This window comes from Phyllobates terribilis, unplaced genomic scaffold (genome assembly GCF_046119375.1).
Source record: "Phyllobates terribilis strain yellow unplaced genomic scaffold, ASM4611937v1 Scaffold_13__5_contigs__length_258822181, whole genome shotgun sequence".
Classification (NCBI taxonomy): domain Eukaryota; kingdom Metazoa; phylum Chordata; class Amphibia; order Anura; family Dendrobatidae; genus Phyllobates; species Phyllobates terribilis.
In genome coordinates this window covers 93,331,453-93,352,273 of record NW_027362773.1, presented here as the reverse complement: position 1 = coordinate 93,352,273, position 20,821 = coordinate 93,331,453, and the positions used below count along the sequence as shown (strand labels likewise).

The following is a 20,821-nucleotide window of genomic DNA, read 5'->3' as shown; positions in this document are numbered from 1 at the left end:
TTTCTTGCTTGTATTATCGGGGAGGGAGGCGACTACAGAATAGCTGGCTGACAAAAAAGCAAAAATGTTATCTCCTGCCACGGCTGTGTCCTTCCTTCAGTCACTATGCTAACCAGTTTTACCTTCTGGTTTGTAGGAGGCAGACATCACTGCTATTACAGGGTTCTGCTATTTTTCAGGAACGTCACTGTCTGCCGGTTATTCCCATTATTGGGCACGGGTAACGATGTTGACCCCATCACGATGCAAAGACCCTCAAAGAAGACAAGTGGGACACTAACGCTCCTCTATTTGAGGCTCCATACACATCAGACTAAAGTTGGGCAAACACAGATATCTGCAGAATTGGCAAACCGTCTGTGTACGAGGTCTCTCGACTCTTTCCTGACAGATGAGGTCGAGCAGTGAAGTATCTGTCCTGTTGAATATCAACAGCCGATCCTTTTGTTCTCCTGGAAAGTAGCCGCCGACAGAGGCTCTCTTATAGAGGACACTGGAACTCTTGGCCGACTGTTCCCATGTGTGGAAGATTGGGGTGAGATGGCTCTCAGTGAAACGATTGGCGATCTAATGTTTGTTGGGGTCCTTTAGGGTTACCAACATTTGAGTCTGCTCCCCACCTGTGCTCCCACTCACCACAGTGATCCTGTTGGAGTCGAACTGAAGAGGATCTACAGGGAAGTATAACCCTCTGTGTATGCTTCCAGCCCCCTTTCTACAGATAACTCCACTGCCCCAGGCTGTCTGGTCTCTGACTAATGACACTATTTCCACCAATTCTGTCTTTGGGGTTTCCTGCTACCCAGCCTTCTTTACATTGTGCAGCCCACCTCCTGGTCTCCTCTAGTTTTAGTGCACCCTTCTCCTTTAGCCTCAAAGCCCACTTTTTTGCCATTTTACCACTATATTTCCGTGCTACCTGTCCAATACGCCTTTTTTCCTTCGTAGCGGTGTGGACCGGCTCCTGTGACCTTGCATTCCCTTTAGTGCTGCTGCTACACACAAACTTTATCCGACTCCACTATTCGAGTTGAGCACTGCAGGTGCGGAGCTTAAATCATATTGCCTAATCCATTACCCCTGTTTTAAGCTCTCCTGGTGAGATGGATTCTTTAAGTCGTAGGTCACAGTGAGTAGCTCGGACAGGAGGTGATGAAGCAGCGGAAATGACCAGTGCATGGGACAGGACTGCAGATGGGCAAGTGAAGCAGAAAGCAACAGATACTGCTCCTGCCTGTTATCGGAGGAGACTCTGGACATCCTAAACACATTGGATGGCTGGCTGGTCCTGATAAAATCGTCAGAATCAGTCAAGATTGATCTAAAAAGTGTTTGTTTGGCCATAGTGCTGAAAGTTAGAAGATCATGTGAACTTAATGGACCAGTGACGTGGCGTGGCTCGCCAACATCTGGGTCAAGGCAAGTAATGCACCCCCTAACTTAGTAATAATGCACCCATGAGTGCCCGTTATAAAGTAATAATGCCATCATTGTGCCAGTACAAATTAAGTTTATACTCATCTAAGCCTAGCATGTGACCCCTCTTTTCCCTTACACACAGAGCAAACGGACACAGAGGGCTCAATGTGATGTTATTGCGCCAAAACGCTCACCTGGTGTGCAGGACAAACAGGTGAGGCATCTTATGGAGCCCTGATCTACAGAATCCATCCTTACTGGTGTCTTGTTGGAGACAATGTAGTTCAAAGTGGCGCTCAGATCTGGGGCATCGGCCTACAAGTCTGGGACACGTTCGCGGTCCCAGATCTAGGGCATCAACCAACAAGTCTGGGACACTCGCATGGTCCCAGATCTAGGGTACCGGGTTACAAGTCTGGGACATGCGCATGGTCCCAGATCTAGGGCATTGGCCAACAAGTCTGGGACACGCACATGGTCACAGATCTAGGGCATCGGCCAACAAGTCTGGGACACGCGCATGGTCCCAGATCTGGGGCACCGGGCTACAAGTCTGGGACACGCGCATGGTCCCAGATCTAGGACACCGGGTTACAAGTCTGGGACATGCGCATGGTCCCAGACATGGGGCACCGGGCTACAAGTCTGGGACACACGCATTGTCCCAGATCTAGGGCACCGGGTTACAAGTCTGGGACACGCACATGGTCCCAGATCTGGGGCACTGGCCTACAAGTCTGGGACATGCGCATGGTCCCAGATCTGGGGCACCGGGCTACAAGTCTGGGACGCGCACACATTTCCAGACCTAGGGCGCTAACAACACCAATGCTAATTTACTTCCCTTTTTCAAAATTAAATTTTTATTGAAAGGTTAAATAATTTTCAATTACAAAAATACAAAAAAATAAGAATAACCAGGACAATATCAGCATCAATATATCATAGATTAAAAGTATAAGGTCCAATAAAACATCAAGTTATAGGAAGAAAAAGGAAGGAAGGGAACATTTTAGGACATCAGTATTACAATTATGAAGTTACTAAAATCCTACATGGTGCAGTCAGGCGCGAACCAACACGGAGCATAATCAGTACAGAGAAGAAACGCACCAGAGAAAAGGGTGGGTCACATCAGTCTGATGAAAGACGCTAGGCATCGGATTCCTGAGATTCAATCAAGTCTCACAGTATCACAATCTGTGGGGGATCGGGCAATCAAATGTTCCATCCTATTTAGAAGGGCTATTTCACAGAACCGCTCCTCCAGAGTAGGTGAAGTACTTTCCAGTGATGAGGAATGACATTCTTAGCAGCCTGTATATGGTAGCTTATTAAAGACCTTTTGTATTTGGTGAGACTAATTGGGATCATAAAGAGCAAAAGAGATTCAGGAGAGTCGGGCACAGAAAGACCAGACGTTTTTTTAATAGTCTGAATTACCTGAGTCCAGAAACCTTTTATTATGGGACAGCTCCACCAAATGTGTGTCATCGTCCCCTCTTCCACTCCACATCTCCAGCTTCTATCTGATACTGCGGGAAACCACTTATGAAGTAATACAGGAACCCGGTACCATCTGGAGATGATCTTAAAGGAGGTCTCTTGAGCTTTGGTTGCAATTGACGTTTTGTGAGCAAATTGAAAACCTTTAGCGCATTGTGAGTCTTCAAAAGATTTGGCCAGTTCTCTTTCCCATGCATCGCAATAGGGTGGTCTGGTAGTTGTAGTATGGGCTATTAGGTGTTTATAGAGCAGTAAGATGGAGTGCGAGGGTGGAGACGACGACAGGAACAGTTTTTCAAAATTTGTAAAATCCCTATTGAGCCGTCTATCTTTTCTAACATGGGAATAGAAATGTTTCAATTGTCTATAGTCATAGTCGGCTCTTGGAGGGATAGAGCAGTCCTGAAATATCTGGTTGAGGGGTATTAAAGATGCATTAGACAGTACATGAGCAAAGTGAAGAGGGCGATATTTACTTCTACCCAGAAATCGATTGGAAGACAGCCCCTTACTCCCCTTTTTCTTATGACATTTTGCACCCAGGACGTCCGCCCCTGTGCCCGCTCCAGTAGACCAATGCTGGAGACTGAGGACAATTACTTAAACGGTTATTCCCATCTCAAGTGATGTCTCCGTTTGCGCTGCAGATTCAGGACTGCGGCCCCTTCACTATTTTTTTTTGCACAGCAGCGCAACCGTGAGCCGCAGTACAGGAAACGGCAGCGCCGCGGCCTACTGCTGTAATAGGCCCAGAAGTCACTAGGGATATGAAATGTCCACTTGGCAGTTCCCCTTCCCATTTCTGCAGTTGGGTGGTTATATCTGGTTGTATTGCGCCATCATATGATGCAATCTGATTCTATAGAGACTATGCCTCATATATAAATGTTAATATTCGATATTACAATGTGCGGACAGCAGATCTGTATAGAGGATTTATTTTACTACTTAGATCATTTATTCGATAAAAAATAGTCTCTCAATGTAAAAGCTGGAGTCAGGGAGACCTGCCCTTATCCAACATGGCGGCTGCAGCGCGGACTGTGGTCCCCATGGTAACACACTGCTGTATCCAGGGAAGTGACGTAAGCGCCAGGAGCGGAAGTCGCAGTGCGGACAGCTGGATTTCCGGCTTCGCTGGGTTTGGTTCTAGGAGCCCAAAGAGGGAAACGGAGGGAGATCGGGGACTGTGAGTGAGCGGCGGGGACACCCCTCACCATGGCGGTGCCAGAGGCCCAGCTGAAGAAGATGCTGAGCAAGGTGAGGAGAGCACCGCACACAAGCGGGTCACCACGTCTGACCCGCGGGAGTCCCTGTCACTGTGGTCCCACCAACATTCTCTGACACCGCCCCCGTTATCGCGGCCTCTGTATCATGTATAAACCCCCCCCAACACTCCCTGCCGTCTCCCGCCTCCCCCGGTATCCCGGCCCCCGCGCCGTATCCCCCCACCCCTCCCCCGGTATCCCGGCCTCCGCGCCGTATTCCCCCCCCCCTCCCCCGGTATCCCGGCCTCCGCGCCGTATCCCCCCCCCCTCCCCCGGTATCCCGGCCTCCGCGCCGTATCCCCCCCCCCCTCCCCCGGTATCCCGGCCTCCGCGCCGTATCCCCCCTCCCCCGGTATCCCGGCCTCCGCGCCGTATCCCCCCCCCCTCCACCGGTATCCCGGCCTCCGCGCCGTCTCCCGTCTTTCCCCCCGGTATCCCGGCCTCCGCGCCGTATCCCCTCCCCCGGTATCCCGGCCTCCGCGCCCTATCCCCCCCCTCCCCCGGTATCCCGGCCTCCGCGCCGTATCCCCCCCCCCCTCCCCCGGTATCCCGGCCTCCGCGCCGTATCCCCCCCCCCCTCCCCCGGTATCCCGGCCTCCGCGCCGTATCCCCCCCCCCTCCCCCGGTATTCCGGCCTCCGCGCCGTCTCCCGTCTTTCCCCCCGGTATCCCGGCCTCCGCGCCGTCTCCCGTCTTTCCCCCCGGTATCCCGGCCTCCGCGCCGTCTCCCGTCTTTCCCCCCGGTATCCCGGCCTCCGCGCCGTCTCCCGTCTTTCCCCCCCGGTATCCCGGCCTCCGCGCCGTCTCCCGTCTTTCCCCCCGGTATCCCGGCCTCCGCGCCGTCTCCCGTCTTTCCCCCCGGTATCCCGGCCTCCGCGCCGTCTCCCGTCTTTCCCCCCGGTATCCCGGCCTCCGCGCCGTCTCCCGTCTTTCCCCCCGGTATCCCGGCCTCCGCGCCGTCTCCCGTCTTTCCCCCCGGTATCCCGGCCTCGGCGCCGTCTCCCGTCTTTCCCCCCCGGTATCCCGGCCTCGGCGCCGTCTCCCGTCTTTCCCCCCCGGTATCCCGGCCTCGGCGCCGTCTCCCGTCTTTCCCCCCCGGTATCCCGGCCTCGGCGCCGTCTCCCGTCTTTCCCCCCCGGTATCCCGGCCTCGGCGCCGTCTCCCGTCTTTCCCCCCCGGTATCCCGGCCTCGGCGCCGTCTCCCGTCTTTCCCCCCCGGTATCCCGGCCTCGGCGCCGTCTCCCGTCTTTCCCCCCCGGTATCCCGGCCTCGGCGCCGTCTCCCGTCTTTCCCCCCCGGTATCCCGGCCTCGGCGCCGTCTCCCGTCTTTCCCCCCCGGTATCCCGGCCTCGGCGCCGTCTCCCGTCTTTCCCCCCCGGTATCCCGGCCTCGGCGCCGTCTCCCGTCTTTCCCCCCCGGTATCCCGGCCTCGGCGCCGTCTCCCGTCTTTCCCCCCCGGTATCCCGGCCTCGGCGCCGTCTCCCGTCTTTCCCCCCCGGTATCCCGGCCTCGGCGCCGTCTCCCGTCTTTCCCCCCCGGTATCCCGGCCTCGGCGCCGTCTCCCGTCTTTCCCCCCCGGTATCCCGGCCTCGGCGCCGTCTCCCGTCTTTCCCCCCCGGTATCCCGGCCTCGGCGCCGTCTCCCGTCTTTCCCCCCCGGTATCCCGGCCTCGGCGCCGTCTCCCGTCTTTCCCCCCCGGTATCCCGGCCTCGGCGCCGTCTCCCGTCTTTCCCCCCCGGTATCCCGGCCTCGGCGCCGTCTCCCGTCTTTCCCCCCCGGTATCCCGGCCTCGGCGCCGTCTCCCGTCTTTCCCCCCCGGTATCCCGGCCTCGGCGCCGTCTCCCGTCTTTCCCCCCCGGTATCCCGGCCTCGGCGCCGTCTCCCGTCTTTCCCCCCCGGTATCCCGGCCTCGGCGCCGTCTCCCGTCTTTCCCCCCCGGTATCCCGGCCTCGGCGCCGTCTCCCGTCTTTCCCCCCCGGTATCCCGGCCTCGGCGCCGTCTCCCGTCTTTCCCCCCCGGTATCCCGGCCTCGGCGCCGTCTCCCGTCTTTCCCCCCCGGTATCCCGGCCTCGGCGCCGTCTCCCGTCTTTCCCCCCCGGTATCCCGGCCTCGGCGCCGTCTCCCGTCTTTCCCCCCCGGTATCCCGGCCTCGGCGCCGTCTCCCGTCTTTCCCCCCCGGTATCCCGGCCTCGGCGCCGTCTCCCGTCTTTCCCCCCCGGTATCCCGGCCTCGGCGCCGTCTCCCGTCTTTCCCCCCGGTATCCTGGCCTCGGCGCCGTCTCCCGTCTTCCCCCCCCCCCCCGTCTCCCACCTGCCGTTAATCCGTGTATGATGGATGTACTGTACATTTACTGTCAGTGCATTTCTTTATTGTATGCCGCTGTCCCTTTAAGCCTTGTGTATGGGCAGTTAGTCATGTGCTGACAGCCATGAGTCATTATGATGTCACTGGAAGGCATCACTACCTGAGTCCCTGCAGATTTCTATTTAAGGAAGTGACACCTGAGGAGTAAAGCCACCCGGATCCTGTGATCTGCTGGAATGGAGTGCAGACATTGTATCTGCGTCCACACGTCATGTCCCCCCTGTTCTAGCAGATGAATGTCAGCTACACATACAGTACATGTACGGGGGCGTCATGGCCAGAGACACTGTTACACCCCTGCACCTTAAGGCTGTGTGCCCACTATGCGTTTTTCAAGCGTTTTTGCCGCAGAATTTCCGCAGCGAAAACGCTTGATAATACGTGCCCCATGGTCCCCAATGATAATCCGCCTCTGTTGTGCACATGCTGCGGATTATCGTTGCGGAAAAATACGCAGCATGTCCATTAATTTTGCGGACACGCAGCGTAATTGCCGCCATTGACTTGCATTGAATCTCATAATATCTGCATCACTACATGTGCACAAGCGGATATCATACGGTTTAATGTGCAGATGGTACCCAGGTCTGGAGAAGAGGAGACTCTCCTCCAGACCCGGGTACCATAGAACCTGTTAAAAAGAATTTAAAATAAAGATTATACTTACCTTCTGATGACCCCCGGTATCCACAGCGATGCGTCCGGTCTGTTGCTTGGGTCGCGGTGGTGTGAAAGGACCTTCCATGACGTCATTGAGTCATGTGACAGGTCACGTGACCGCCGGCGTCAGCGGTCGCGTGACCTGTCACATGACTCAATGATGTCATGGCAGGTCCTTTCACACCACCGCGACCCATACAACAGGCCGGATGTAGCGGAGGAGACACTGGGGGTCATCGGAAGGTGAGTATAATCTTTGTTTTACCATTCTTATTCTTTTTTTTTCTTTTTTTTTTGAAACTATTACTTGGTCACACTATATAACTCTATGCCGGTTCCATGGATTTATATAGTGTGACCAAGTTGTCAAGCACTTTTCCAAGTGATGCTAAAATCGCTTGGAAAAGCGCTTGTCAACCCGCATGCGGAAATGCATGCAAAAACGCTTGACAAACGCTTCTACCTGGCAGGAAAACCGCATGTAAAATCCGCATGCATTTTTCCTGCCAGGGAGAAGCGGAAAAAATATGCAGCATTTCTGCATCATGGGCACATAACCTAAAACTAAAGGATCTAAGCCTGGGAGCCACATGGCTGTTCGCAGCCACCACTAGGGGGGGCTTACTGCATACTGTATATACTGAACCCAATAATAAAGCTGCATTCAGTGAGCTCCCCCTAGTGGTGGCTGCAGGAATACAGAATTGTATCTTGTAACCATCTCTGTGCATACGTTTTGTAGCAATGTATCTGCGACCTATAAATATATTAAAAATTGTATTAGATCAAAATATTGAGGCCAATTAAGATTTTAAAAATGTAAAATAGTGTTTGATGCTGCACATTCACATTGAAGAGATGTATCTGAGGCTGATGGGGCTTTTTGTTGTGATTTTTAATATTTTTTTTCTGCTTTATTTCAGTACAAATACAGAGATCTGTCAGTGCGGGAGATCATGAATGTCATCGGGCTTTACAGAGACCTCAAACCATTACCTGACCATTATGGTACGTGACGGATGTCTGCAGGGGGCAGTAGCGAGGTATTGTGTCCCGTCATAGGCACCACAATGCAGCGCCCCTCTCAGGCTTATCCCAGGCTCTTTGCACCAAATTGGATTTTATCATGTATATATTTTTGCGGCACCATCACACCCTAACAGCGACCCCCCAACGCCGCAGGACACCAGACAGCGAGGACTGATCCCATGGAGGGGGAGGTGCAGGAGACAAAGTGGTCTCTGTCTCATGTTCACTTCTTCCTCCGTCTACAAAGGAAGTGAATGATAGACGTTGTCGCCTACCACCACCTCAAAATCCTATTCTGCACATAAGAAAAAGCTTTCTTTATATCGTCCTTCAGCCGAGAACACGAGGAAATAAAGGGAATTTATTGAAACCAATGCAAGGGTATTCCTATCTTGAAACGTGATGGCATATGTCTGGAGCATGTCATCACTTTATGGTCGATGTGGGTCCGGCCTTGGGACCTACACAGATTCCAAAAATGAAGATGTCTGTGCTCTTGTTGCTCCGCAGCCCCTTCACTGTTCTCCCTCACTGTGAGGGAGCTGCAGCACCGCTCAATTCGGGTCCCTGTACAGCCGGGGGGTCGTATGTCTTGGTGTGTGGTGTTAAGCTGCGTGCCCACGATGCATTTCTCAAGCGTTTTCGCCGCGGAATTTCCGCAGCGAAAACGCTTGGTAACACGTGTCCCATGATACCCAATGATGATCTGCATGTGCTGTGCACATGCTGCGGAAATTTCCGCTGCGGATTATCATTGCGGGAAAATCTGCAGCATGTCTATTAACCTTGCGGAAATGCGGCATAATTGCCACCATTGACTTGCATTGAATCTCATAATATCCACATGACTACATATGCACATGCGGATATTAAGCGTTTCAATGTGCGGATGGTACCCGGGTCTGGAGAAGAGGAGACTCTCCTCCAGACCCAGGTACCATAGTACCTGTTCAAAAAGAATTAAAATAAAAAAAACACATTATACTCACCTTCCGATGTCCCCCGGTCTCCTGTACGGTGCATCCGGTGTCTTCGGCGGCTCGCGGTGGTGTAAAAGGACCTTCTATGACGTCATTTAGTCATGTGACAGGTCACGCGACCAAATGACGTCATTGAAGGTCCTTTTACACCACCGCGAGCCGGCGAAGACACCGGATAAGGAGACCGGGGGCCATCGGAAGGGGAGTATAATGTTTTTTTTTCACCATTTTCTTTTTTTTCATTTTTACTATTGATGTTGCATTTGCAGCATCGTAACTTGGTCACACTATATAAATCTATGCCGGTTGCATGGATTTATATAGTGTGACCAAGTTGTCAAGCACTTTCCAAGTGATGCTAAAATCGCTTGGTAAGCGCTTGACAACCCGCATGCGGAAATGCATGTGAAGAACGCTTGACAAACGCTTCTACCTGGCAGGAAAAACGCATGTAAAAACCGCATGCATTTTTACTGCCAAGGAGATGCTGAAAAAATATGCAGCATTTCTGCATCGTGGGCACTTAGCCTTAAAGGGTCCGCAGATCACCTCTCTTGCTGCGCCCCTTTTATTCTGAGCATCACTATGTGTCCCAGACATCAGATCCCCACTAATCTTAAAGTGGCGGCACATCCTGCCACCGTTTTATGGGATGGCAATAGCCCGTCTGTACAGTTTTGTTACTATGTATTGGTGCAGGTAAAATGCGCTCCATTCATTGATAGCAAGGAGGGATCTTTAAAAATTGACTTTCTTTAGCAAAAAAAACAGAATTTGAGTAAAAATAGCTACCAAACTTTAGATTAGACGCACCACCCTAAGATGTCAAACAGCACCTGTCACAATGAGGAGAGGGGCAGCTGCTCATGTGCAGACATAGAGCAATATCCAGCCGAGGTAACTCTAGAAGTTCGGAGACATTGTGGAATATTCTTGGCCGACATTTGTGGGTTAGAGACTAATTGCTGTTTCTCCTTTTAGTTTTCAATGATGGCACCTCCAGAGAGCTCCTCAGCCTCTCGGGCACCATTCCTGTACCCTATAAAGGTAAGTTCAAGGTGTGGGAAAATGGAAAGTTCGCCCACAATGTATAAGGAGAAATATTATCAGGAATGTGTATACGCTATTAGACTGGGGAGAATCTCTCCACTGCCCGGACTAATGAGGTCCACGCTCGTCCTGGGCGTTCGTGTTGAACCCTCCGTCGCTGTTGCTGTACCCGTGCAATCATGAGTGGGGCAATAATCATTAGACGCAGCCTCTGTTTTCGGGAATGGTCAGCACTGATTAAATCATTTGCACTGGCCCTTCAGAGAGAGCAAAGGTTTCTCTCGCTAAAAAATTGCACAGAGAAATCCTGAGAAGCATTTCCACCATGCGGATTGGTGAGAGATTGGCAGATGGTATTGCTCGCTTTATTATGTTGCTTTAATATAATATTAAACTTTTAATGTATATGCACTAAATCATGGCAGCTGCATATTTATTGACCCTGTACTCAAGGCGGTTTAAGGATATTTTTTTTGCATATTTTAGCATTCAATGGTCCCACAGACTCCCCACCTGTTGTAAAACTATAATTCCCAGCTTGTGGCGGACAGGACTTGCTGGGAGTTGTAGTAGCTGGAGAGCCACAGGCTGCACTGCTTTAGATATTATGATGGCGGTTGCTAGATATCAGACATTCTCACTCATTCGTTTCCATTTACTATAGGTAACACATACAATATCCCCATATGTCTCTGGCTGCTGGACACCTACCCCTACAACCCCCCAATCTGCTTTGTTAAACCCACCAGTACGATGACCATAAAAACCGGAAAACATGTAGACGCTAACGGCAAGATCTACCTCCCGTATCTGCACGAATGGAAACACGTGAGTACGGTCGCCTGCAAGAAGCGTCCTCGGGGAGGATTTCTGTCCGGTCCCGGGTCTCTGTCCGGTCCCGGGTCATCTGTATATAGATATATCCATGCACAGAACAGAGCTCTCTATAATGTGGTCGTACCCAATGTGCGTCCGCAGGCAGGATTCTTTACTGTGAGAGCAGTTATTCTTCGGTAATAGATGCTTTATATAGGAAATTGATCAAGGGATTTAGGGATTTATTCTTATCTGAGAAAAACCTGAATGGACCTTCATAAATGCCCACGTAAAGTAAGAAAAGCTGTTCCTCGCCTCCTGAGCTGGCACTCGCATTGTTACGTGAGCACTGCAGCCAGTCTGTGTCCGCCGACTGGCTGCAGCCTCTGCTATTTTGTCCGGACATTAGCTCTGCTAGAATATTTATGACCAGCAGCTGATCGACTGCAGCGGTCTCGTGACACAACAATGATGTGTCACCCACCAGGAAAAGCTGCTCCAACCTTGCAGTGGGAGGAGAGTATAAATTGTTTTTATTTACTTTTTTTTTTTATGGGGCCCTGATTTGATTAAGCAGGGCAATGGTGGACACCCCCTTTAATAAAGAGACGTGCATGCTCAGTCACCTCTCCATACCTGGCAGTTCCGTCCGGTTACTTAGAGAGGAGACCTCAAAAATTAATACCTAGCCCCTAACCCACCAAGGTCACCCTGGGTCACAAGTGATGTATACAGATAGATTGATAGATATTATAGTATATATACAGGTAGCTAATTATGTAAGCAGAGGCTTTAGTATTCCATTGTTTTCCTTCATGCTCGGTACTGACTGTGTAGCTGGTATCACCCACCGCTTTGTTACAGCTGAAGAGCAGCACAGTGTGTCAGTAGCAGAACGTGACTCAATGAGAATGTGCTGGATGCAGCCGCTCCGCGGGCCACAGATGAGTACAGCGTCCAGCACAGGGTAGTCACTGCTTTATTCCCTCTCTACAGCCTCCGTCAGACTTGCTGGGGTTAATTCAGATCCTGATTGTCGTATTTGGAGAGGAGCCACCAGTCTTTTCTCGATCTGCACCGGCGCCATACATGTACCCGGCCACCGGACCTCCCAACAGTGAGTCTTATCTCTTTGTACCTTTCCTTGGTAATAAACGTTATCAGCGTGATGGCTGACGGCTCTGCACGGAAATCTGTTGGTTTGCAGTTTTGCATCTACATTTGGACTTATCAAAGAAAAATTAAAAATGATAGAAAATTGCACACAAGAGAATCGTCAGAACCCGGGGAGCGATGATATCTACTCACACATTGAATGTGGGGCTGGTGTTATACTGCCCATACTGAGACCCTCAGATCCTGCAAGATAAACCCGATGACAGATTCCCTTTACATTGTATTACTGCTGTAGTGTACAACGCATTTCGAGGACGTATCCTAAGCTTCAATATCCATGTTTGTCTTGTTTTTTTTACAGTATGAAGGCAGCATTGCATCCCGAAAGCTTTTTATGCTAAATAACTATATTAATAAAATAAGAAGACCTTTACGTAGTCTTCCAACCCCTGGCTTTGGTACTTACACACTGACCTACGTCTGACATGAATCCTAGAAAAGGACGGCCAACGTTTCAGTCTCGCCAAGATCTTTCAGTCTGTCGGCGTTAACCCAGACCGCTCCTTTCACAAGGCACCGGCTGTGAACGAGGCCTTGGTGAGACTGAAACATTGTTCGTCCTTTTCTCCTGATCCTTGTGCTGACACATCAGTAAATACACCGCTGTGAATTGTGGTATTTTGTGTGGTGGTCTCTACATTGTTAGTATTGGAGCAATCTGTAACACTGAGGGCCGACCACAATATTCCATATACTTCAGGATCACGGAAATGATGACTGCCATCAACCTCTGATTATTTTACATTGTGGAAGGAGCTCGGCTTTCAGTAGCACAGAGTGTTTCAGGGTTGTTCTACGTGATGAAACAGCCCATCTTACTCCATTATTACTTTCCAATATCCAGTCCGTTTTTCCTTTATCCTTTCATCACTAATAATTCCTTTCCGTATGTATTTCAGCCTCATACATGCCCGGCGCCATCCCCTCTTACCCCTCGGCAGGTCTCCCGTCCAATCCAAGGTACAGTAAATGCCATGCAATATAAGGAGATGAGAAATATCTAAACTTACAATTTGCTGATCTATTTACTTAATCAGTTTCCTCCCCCTGTTTCTGATAGCGCGGCCTGTGTAGGACCCCTGAGCGTTCCTATGTATGGGGGGAGATGGGTCATAGTTGTCAGGCGCAGGCTTTCTCGTATATGGCCGCCTTCGTCACATTTTCTGCCTTTTGACCACGAAGGTGAAGTGTCTCTAAAAAATGAATTGTCTGGTTTCTGTTCATAGTGGGTATCCTGGCTACTATCCAGCAGGTGGGTCATATCCCCCAACATCCGGCCCCCAGATGTATCCTCAGCCCCCTGTTACTCATCCTCAAGTTACCAACTCCGGTGAGTACCGCTGTGAATCTTTGCTGTTCATACATTACTTTTTTTTTCACTTTTACGGAAGTCATGGTAGAGCTCAGGGTCTCAAACTGCAGCTGTGACATTCGGGGGGCAGCACTCGTTTGATGTCGGGGAAGGATCCAATGTTGTAACGCCCCCCATATACACTAGAAAGTGATCATGTGGCTGACCGATAACTCTCCTGACTCCTCCATATACAGGAGCGCTCGGCAGTGGCTTATCCCCGGGGACATTGTAATTCCAATGTCGGGAGACCCCCATACGCATGAAGACTGTCAGCCGATCCCGGTGGGTTTGGCCGACTTCAGTCTAATGTGTGCAGCCTTTACGTGACTGTGTATAAGGGAAGAGGATGGGGAGCTGCTAGCGAGCCTAATGGTAGAAGTTCAGCAGCTCATCATCGGAAGGGTTAAGAGGTCGGCATGAGCCGCTAGAAGGCAGCGCTCTGTATCTTGTACTTTTCAGCCACAAGAGGGCGTCGCGCTCCTGCAGGTTTTTTCTGTACGAGGGTTGTTATGTTTGTGGTTTCCGGGTTCTTGAGAACTTTATTCATCGGCCAATGTCCAACTTTGCTCTGGCAATAAATCCATCTCCATTTATACTGGTATTTCATAACCCGACCACTGTGATTATCGTCCTCTCTCCATTCATATCGTCCTCTCTCCATTCATATCGGCTCTTCAGATTTTTCTGCCAAGTTATCATCAGACAATCTTAATGACCTCATTAAGGCCCTAAAACAAGGTTCCGCATATTAACCCCTTAGTTAGCACGGTAAAACAAAAATTGCTTGTTCTCTGATTCATATAATTACAGCAATACCAAATGGAGATAGTGTTTTTTTTGTGTGTTTTACTACTTAAGCACAATAAAAATAATTAAATAAAATCCTGTTGACGTATTCCAAGACTCTTAACTTTGTTTTTTATGCGACTTTTTTTTTTTTTTTTTTTTTTTTTAAATCAACTTTTTAGTGGTCCATAAAACTTTTTTACATGTTGTTGTATTCCTCCATGTGATGATTGAGACGACCGGACAGGACAGGACAGGACAGGACGTGTCATTCATCTATGAAGCCCAGAGTAAATACTACAAGGATTATATTTCTTAAGATGCCGTCAGTATTTGGTCAGTATGTTACATCAGTATTTGTAAGCTAAAACCAGGAGTGGGTGATAAATACAGAAGTGGTGACGTGTTTCTATTATACTTTTCCTCTGATTGTTCCACTCCTGGTTTTAGCTTACAAATACTGATGTAAAATACTGACCAAATACTGAAGGTGTGAACGTGGCCTTAAAAATGGACTCCCGACAGAACAATTTAATGTCTGTTTTAGTTAAATATGCATTTCTATGCTGTATTGTTCCTCTGTTATTCCTCCTGAAAATTTGAGTAATATGACATCTGGACATTACTATTCCCCCTTGTCGATAGCTTGTGTCCCTACACGCTGGCACTATTCAGTTACATATCCTAAACTGGTAACTCCCACTTGTCCGTTTATTCATACATTTCCAGGAGGACTAATTGGGTCATAGTATAACAGAGTGGGAAGAAAAAATGTTCCCAAATTGCTTTAATTGGGAAAGACATGTCAGGGTGCAGACTTGTCTTCTGTAAAGGGGTTGTCTAGACTTATGGTATTGGTGGCCTATGTTTAGGATCAGACTGGTGGAGGATCTGTCACTTGCCCCCCAGCCCCAATCAGTAGAGTATTGTGCCAAGTACAGCACCGTCTAGTGGCCGCTCCTGGGTACTGCAGATCAGCTCCAACGAAGTGAATGTACAGAGCTGCCGTACTTTGTAGGGCCACTACACCGGTGTACAGTGCTCACACCCGGCTGGCACTGGAGTAGCTGATCAGTGGTGGGTACCAGGTTCGGACCCCCACCGATCTGATGTACTATAAAAATGCACTGTAAACGCAGCATAATGATCATATATCTCCACTAGCCCGAGATAAAGGGCCGTCAGGCAGTACCTGCACTGCTTATCTAAGAAGTGTGCACGGGCTCAAATTAAATGCAGTTTTCCTCCATATCCACATGAGATCGGCCGCGGAGCCCATTAATAATAATTGGTAATCGCTGGGTCTGCAGCTGTGGATGCACATATACCAGGCCGTCCTCTGTGCTGTACGACCGGCGCTGCTGTAACCTGACGCTGTTTGCTAAAAAGGTTAAAGGTGATTTCAGCCCAGATGGCACAAAGCCCACACGGCCGAGATAAAAATAGTGAAATACTGCGGGGTCACATCTAGGGCACAGAGATGGATCACTGCCGAAATGAAAGGATTTCTCTCCCATTGGGGCAGATTTAGCAATACAGTCTAATTACTAGTCCTGACCATGTGATAAAGCCCCATATTTATCACGGGGGCTCAATATGGGGTCTGTGTTTATACCACCTATTACTTGGCTTACAGTGTGCACCACAGTCCTGGTGCAGCGGGCTTCGAAAATATGCCCCACAGAGATACAATGGCCATAGAATTCAGTACAGCAACAGCGCCACACCTGGTCACTGATTATGCATGGTACTGCAGCTCAAAGCTCTAGAGACCATCTGCAATACCAGACACAGCCAATGGACAAGGGGGGTGCTGTTTCAAGCAGGAGGCAGTTATGTATTTTTAACCCTTGATGATATTTAAGATGAATTTATAATTTGAATATAAATGAAATCGGATCCATTCAGCAACAAAAGGGTTCAAAGCCTTCATTACTGGGGGCAGTCCTCCATTAGAGTGAGGGGCGATCTGCTCACTCCGCTGTCTGTGTGCTCCCATTCACTTCTCTGCCGGCAGAGCCCTGATTGTGCCGGATGTGCGGCCGTCTCCTGCCACGTGCTGAGTGCATGTCCAGGAATGACAGACGACCGGTGCGGGCCGGCCCTGTGGTGCACTGCTGACGGTGACAGCTTGTAGGAGACATCTGCACTTGGGATTTACAATCAGGCTGATAATTAAACTAAACCGCCCATGGTATCATCCCCAGATTAGATTACAGGATCTGCTATCATACGTGTAAGGAGCTTTTACGTGCAGGTCAGTGTCTTGCAGATTTTTGTTTCGGCTACACTCCTCATTCCAGCCTTTCTGGAGTTACCTTTTCAATAACAGATCTATGAACCGCAGCTTGATCATTAGAACATCCTTAACATATATACATCTCTTTCCTTCCCCCACATTCAGTACTGTATCACAGTGCTGAGACCCTCCAGAAACCTTTACCTCTATGTGACGGATAACGGACCCTCCATTTATTGCATTACCCTGACATTGTAGGTTTTGGTAAATGGGCGGCTGACTGGATAATCGTGAGCCAATGGCAGCTGCAAACCCTCTATTTGGTCCATGGGGTGGAAATCATTGCAGGAAGCGGACAATTTGTAGGATGGAGGGCGCTCTTGCTGCTAAGGAAAGGCTAAAGAATATGATGTCCCCTTGAGTGGTCCGTCACCCCCCTATTGCTGTCATACCTGTGAGGATATTATCCAGACCCCCTAACTTTCAGGTCCAGCCCGAGACGGCACCATCGGTGAGGACACAATCCGGGCTTCCCTTATTTCCGCTGTAAGTGACAAGTTAAGATGGAGGATGAAGGAAGAAATAGACCGCGCCCAGGCGGAGCTGAATGCTCTGAAGCGCACCGAGGAGGATCTGAAGAAAGGCCACCAGAAGCTGGAGGAGATGGTCACCCGGCTGGACCAGGAAGTGGTAATTCACGATTTAGCAGATTTATGGTCGGGATTCCGCCTTAGAACTGTGTGTTTTCAATTTGTTGGATCCAATAGTGTCACCTAATGTTCCCAATAGCAGATGTAGCGAGGACACAGCGGTGAGCGTGGCCGTGCCATGCACAGCCAGGTGGCCGAGCGCTACTGTGCATGGAAGACCAAGCTGTTCACACTAAGCCCGATAATCAGAACCCTTCTGCTTTTATACCTGAATTTTCTATCTTACCATCAGACGGAAGTGGATAAAAATATTGAAACCCTAAGAAAGAAAGACGAGGAGCTGGGAGCGGTGGTGGAGAAGATGGAGAGCCAGTCCGAGTACAGAGACATTGACGAGGTGATCGTGCCAACAGCACCGCTCTATAAGCAGATCCTGAACCTGTATGCGGAGGAGAACGCTATAGAAGACACCATCTTTTACCTGGGGGAAGCGCTCAGACGTGGCGTGATAGACCTGGACGTCTTTCTCAAGGTGCGTCTCTTACTAAAATGCCACAGCTGTGCCGAGAGTCAGATATCCACCACCAATCATTAATAGATTGTAAGGGTCCGTCTGTGTGTCTGCATTTCAGTATGATCTATTATTCTCTTATCAGCCACCTTAGAGTTCATTAACTGTATTTACAGTGGAAAAAAAATCCAACCGCAGATTGCTCAGACAGTTCCTTCTGGATCCCCCCCCCCGTCTCCTATTTTCACACAGTTTTAGGCTATGTGCCCACGTAGCCGATTTGATGCAGAGCGTTTTTGCTTCTCTCTGGCAGAAAAAAACGCATGCAGATTTACATGCATTTTTTTCTGCCAGAGAGAAGCGTTTTTTCAGCATTTTTTCAGCGTTTTCGCATGCGTTTTTTCTCAAGCAGTTTTCCAAGCGATTTTGAGCATCACTTGGAAAGTGCTTGACAAGTTGGTCACACAATATAAATCCATGCAACTGGCATGGATTTATATTGTGTGACCAACTTAGATGCTTTAAATGCAGCATCAATAGTAAAAATAAAAAAAAAAACCTGTATACTCGCCTCTCCAGTCTCCTCCCGGCGGCAATCCTCTCTCCTTGGCGTCCCGCGGTGTACTGGTAGGACCTGCGGTGGCGTAATTTAGTCTGCTGATGGTCACACGACCGCTGACGTCAGCTGATGGTCGCGTGACCACAGCTGACTAAATTACGTCACCGCAGGTCCTGCAAGTACACCGCGGGACGCCGAGGAGAGAGGACGCGGCCGGGAGAAGACCGGAGAGGTGAGTATACAGTTTTTTTTTTTTTATTTTTAACTTTCTTTTTTTCACCGCATGGTAGCCGGGATGAAGAGGCGTTGTAGTCTCCTCTTCATCCCATGCACTGTGATTACGCCACAAATTTGTGGCCATTCAGTTTAATTGAAACGCAGCAAATCCACATATACCTGCGGGTTTGCTGCGTTTCAATGTTCTTCAATGGCTGCGAATTTGCAGCGTAATCGCAGTAGAAATGGTCGTGCTGCGTTTTGCAACGCAATGCGAATTCGGCACGCTAATTAGCGCATCATGTGCACAGCACATCCGAATTCACATTACTTTGCGTGGCAGACGGTTTTACAAGCGTTTTCGCGGCCGTAAAAAAGCGGCAAAAACGCTACGTGGGCACATAGCTTTAGAGGAAGCCTCATGAGAGGTTCTGCAGCAGCTGGGGAAAATGCTATTGCATAGTGTTTGACATGGCTTCACATTAGCTATTCATATGTGCTGTGTACATTTTTTGGGACCCTTACTTACCAAGGTCTTCTCTGCTTTTTTCCAGCATGTCCGTCTCCTGTCCCGCAAGCAGTTCCAGCTCAGAGCGCTGATGCAGAAAGCCAGGAAGACGGCCGGACTGAGCGATCTGTATTAACATCAACCCCCCCACCCTCATTTTTATTTTATTTTCTCAATTCCTGAGATCATTAGAGATTTGGGTTAAATTATTGTAAAAAAATAATGAAAAAAGAAAAACTGCTGTTAGTTTTCTGCTGGTGGGGGTGACGGTCTCAGAGCGATGCACTTTGTCTTTGGTTTAGATTGTACTCACAGAGCGAGGTAACCAGAAGAGCGGCGGACATTATAGTACCCCCTCTGGTCGGTACCGAGAATAGAGGAGGGGGCAGGGATGAATCATGTATAGGGGGTACGAGGACGTCCGCTACTTCTGTATAGCTTACTAGATTTTCTGGTTACCAGTTAGGTCATTGTGTAGCGGGCCGAGTATAGAGGTCCGATTTGTACAAATATATATTTTTTTCTTTTTTTAACAGGAAAAGTTTCCGCTTGCTGAGATTTGCTGCCCGGTCACGTCGCTGGCTCCTTAGCACCAATATATTACACTAAGTGAACGCCGATCACGCCATGGCTAAGGAGCAACTGAGTCCGTGCCGCAAATCTCCGCCATAGGAAGGTTTTCCGTCCAGCGCTGGCTTTGCAGAGGAGGCCGTACGTCAGGATTCATTTGCCTGTAATTTGAGCGTTTTTTGCCCTGTCTATATTTGTATGTGAAGCAGCTGTACAGTGCACCTGGAGCTTCTTGCTGTGCTTACACAGCATCAAATCCACCTGTATGTGAATAATTTTATTAATATGTATTAAATAAATAAATACTAATTCTTTCTTTTTGTGTTGCTTTTATTAAGATGAAAGTAGAGGGAATATTTCTGGGTGAGACTAGGAAGGATGCAACCGTAGGGAGACGGCAGGTAAAACGGGTGTAGTAGTCGTACCGTCTTAACGATGGGTTTAATCATTGTTTCATTAAGTCGTCAAGACTGACGTTTTGCAGATCAGAGGCACGAGCCTCCTAATGAATTTTGTATATCTTTGAATTTTCGTGCACCATCCCAAGAATCGTACTGGGGAACATTTTCTCAATTATGTCTTGCATCCTGCATTTTTCACCAGTTTTTTTCTGCTAGCTGCTATATTTCCCATAACAGTTATGAGATTCTTGTTCTCCTGTCTGTGTAACTATGAATCCAACACTGATGTGAGAATCACTTGCTAGCAAGCAGTATGTATATGGAGGACATTATACTACAGTATTGAGCAGTGTAGCTGTGAATCCAACACTGATGTGAGAAACACTTGCTAGCAAGCAGTAGCCCCATCTGTGGCTTTCTACTTCTCACTCTCAGAAAATCGTCAGCGTATTACAGTGCTGGATTCTACTAAGGCCGAATTCACACATCTGTGTTTCATGGTCCAAGTACGAAAAGGCCGCTGTGTCCTGACCTGATCTTCAGAGCCTCATAGACATGTATGAAGTGTCAAGGTCTAAGTCAGTAGACCCTCAGCCGGTCCATGCATCGTTCTCAGACTGCAAAAGGCCTAAATCTCATCCACAAGCTGCTTAGAAAAAAAAAAGGTTACATTTGCACAGGAACTGACCTGTGGTGCGTAGCGTAAAATCTGTGACAATCTGCTTGGAAACTGAGGCTTTTGTTCCAGCAGTTTATTTTT

The 20,821-nt window shown here is 49.3% G+C and overlaps 1 protein-coding gene across 1 annotated transcript; it reads left to right on the top strand.

Moving 5' to 3' along the window:
- Positions 1 to 3,998: 3,998 nt before the first annotated feature.
- On the top strand, positions 3,999 to 19,969 carry TSG101 (tumor susceptibility 101). Its single transcript, XM_073658211.1, has 10 exons — positions 3,999 to 4,185; positions 8,140 to 8,224; positions 10,207 to 10,272; positions 10,940 to 11,103; positions 12,088 to 12,208; positions 13,167 to 13,227; positions 13,494 to 13,597; positions 17,134 to 17,336; positions 17,589 to 17,828; positions 19,137 to 19,969. Exons 1-10 carry the CDS (start codon positions 4,144 to 4,146, stop codon positions 19,224 to 19,226), a joined length of 1,176 nt encoding a protein of 391 aa, XP_073514312.1. The 5' UTR covers positions 3,999 to 4,143; the 3' UTR covers positions 19,227 to 19,969.
- Positions 19,970 to 20,821: the final 852 nt, after the last annotated feature.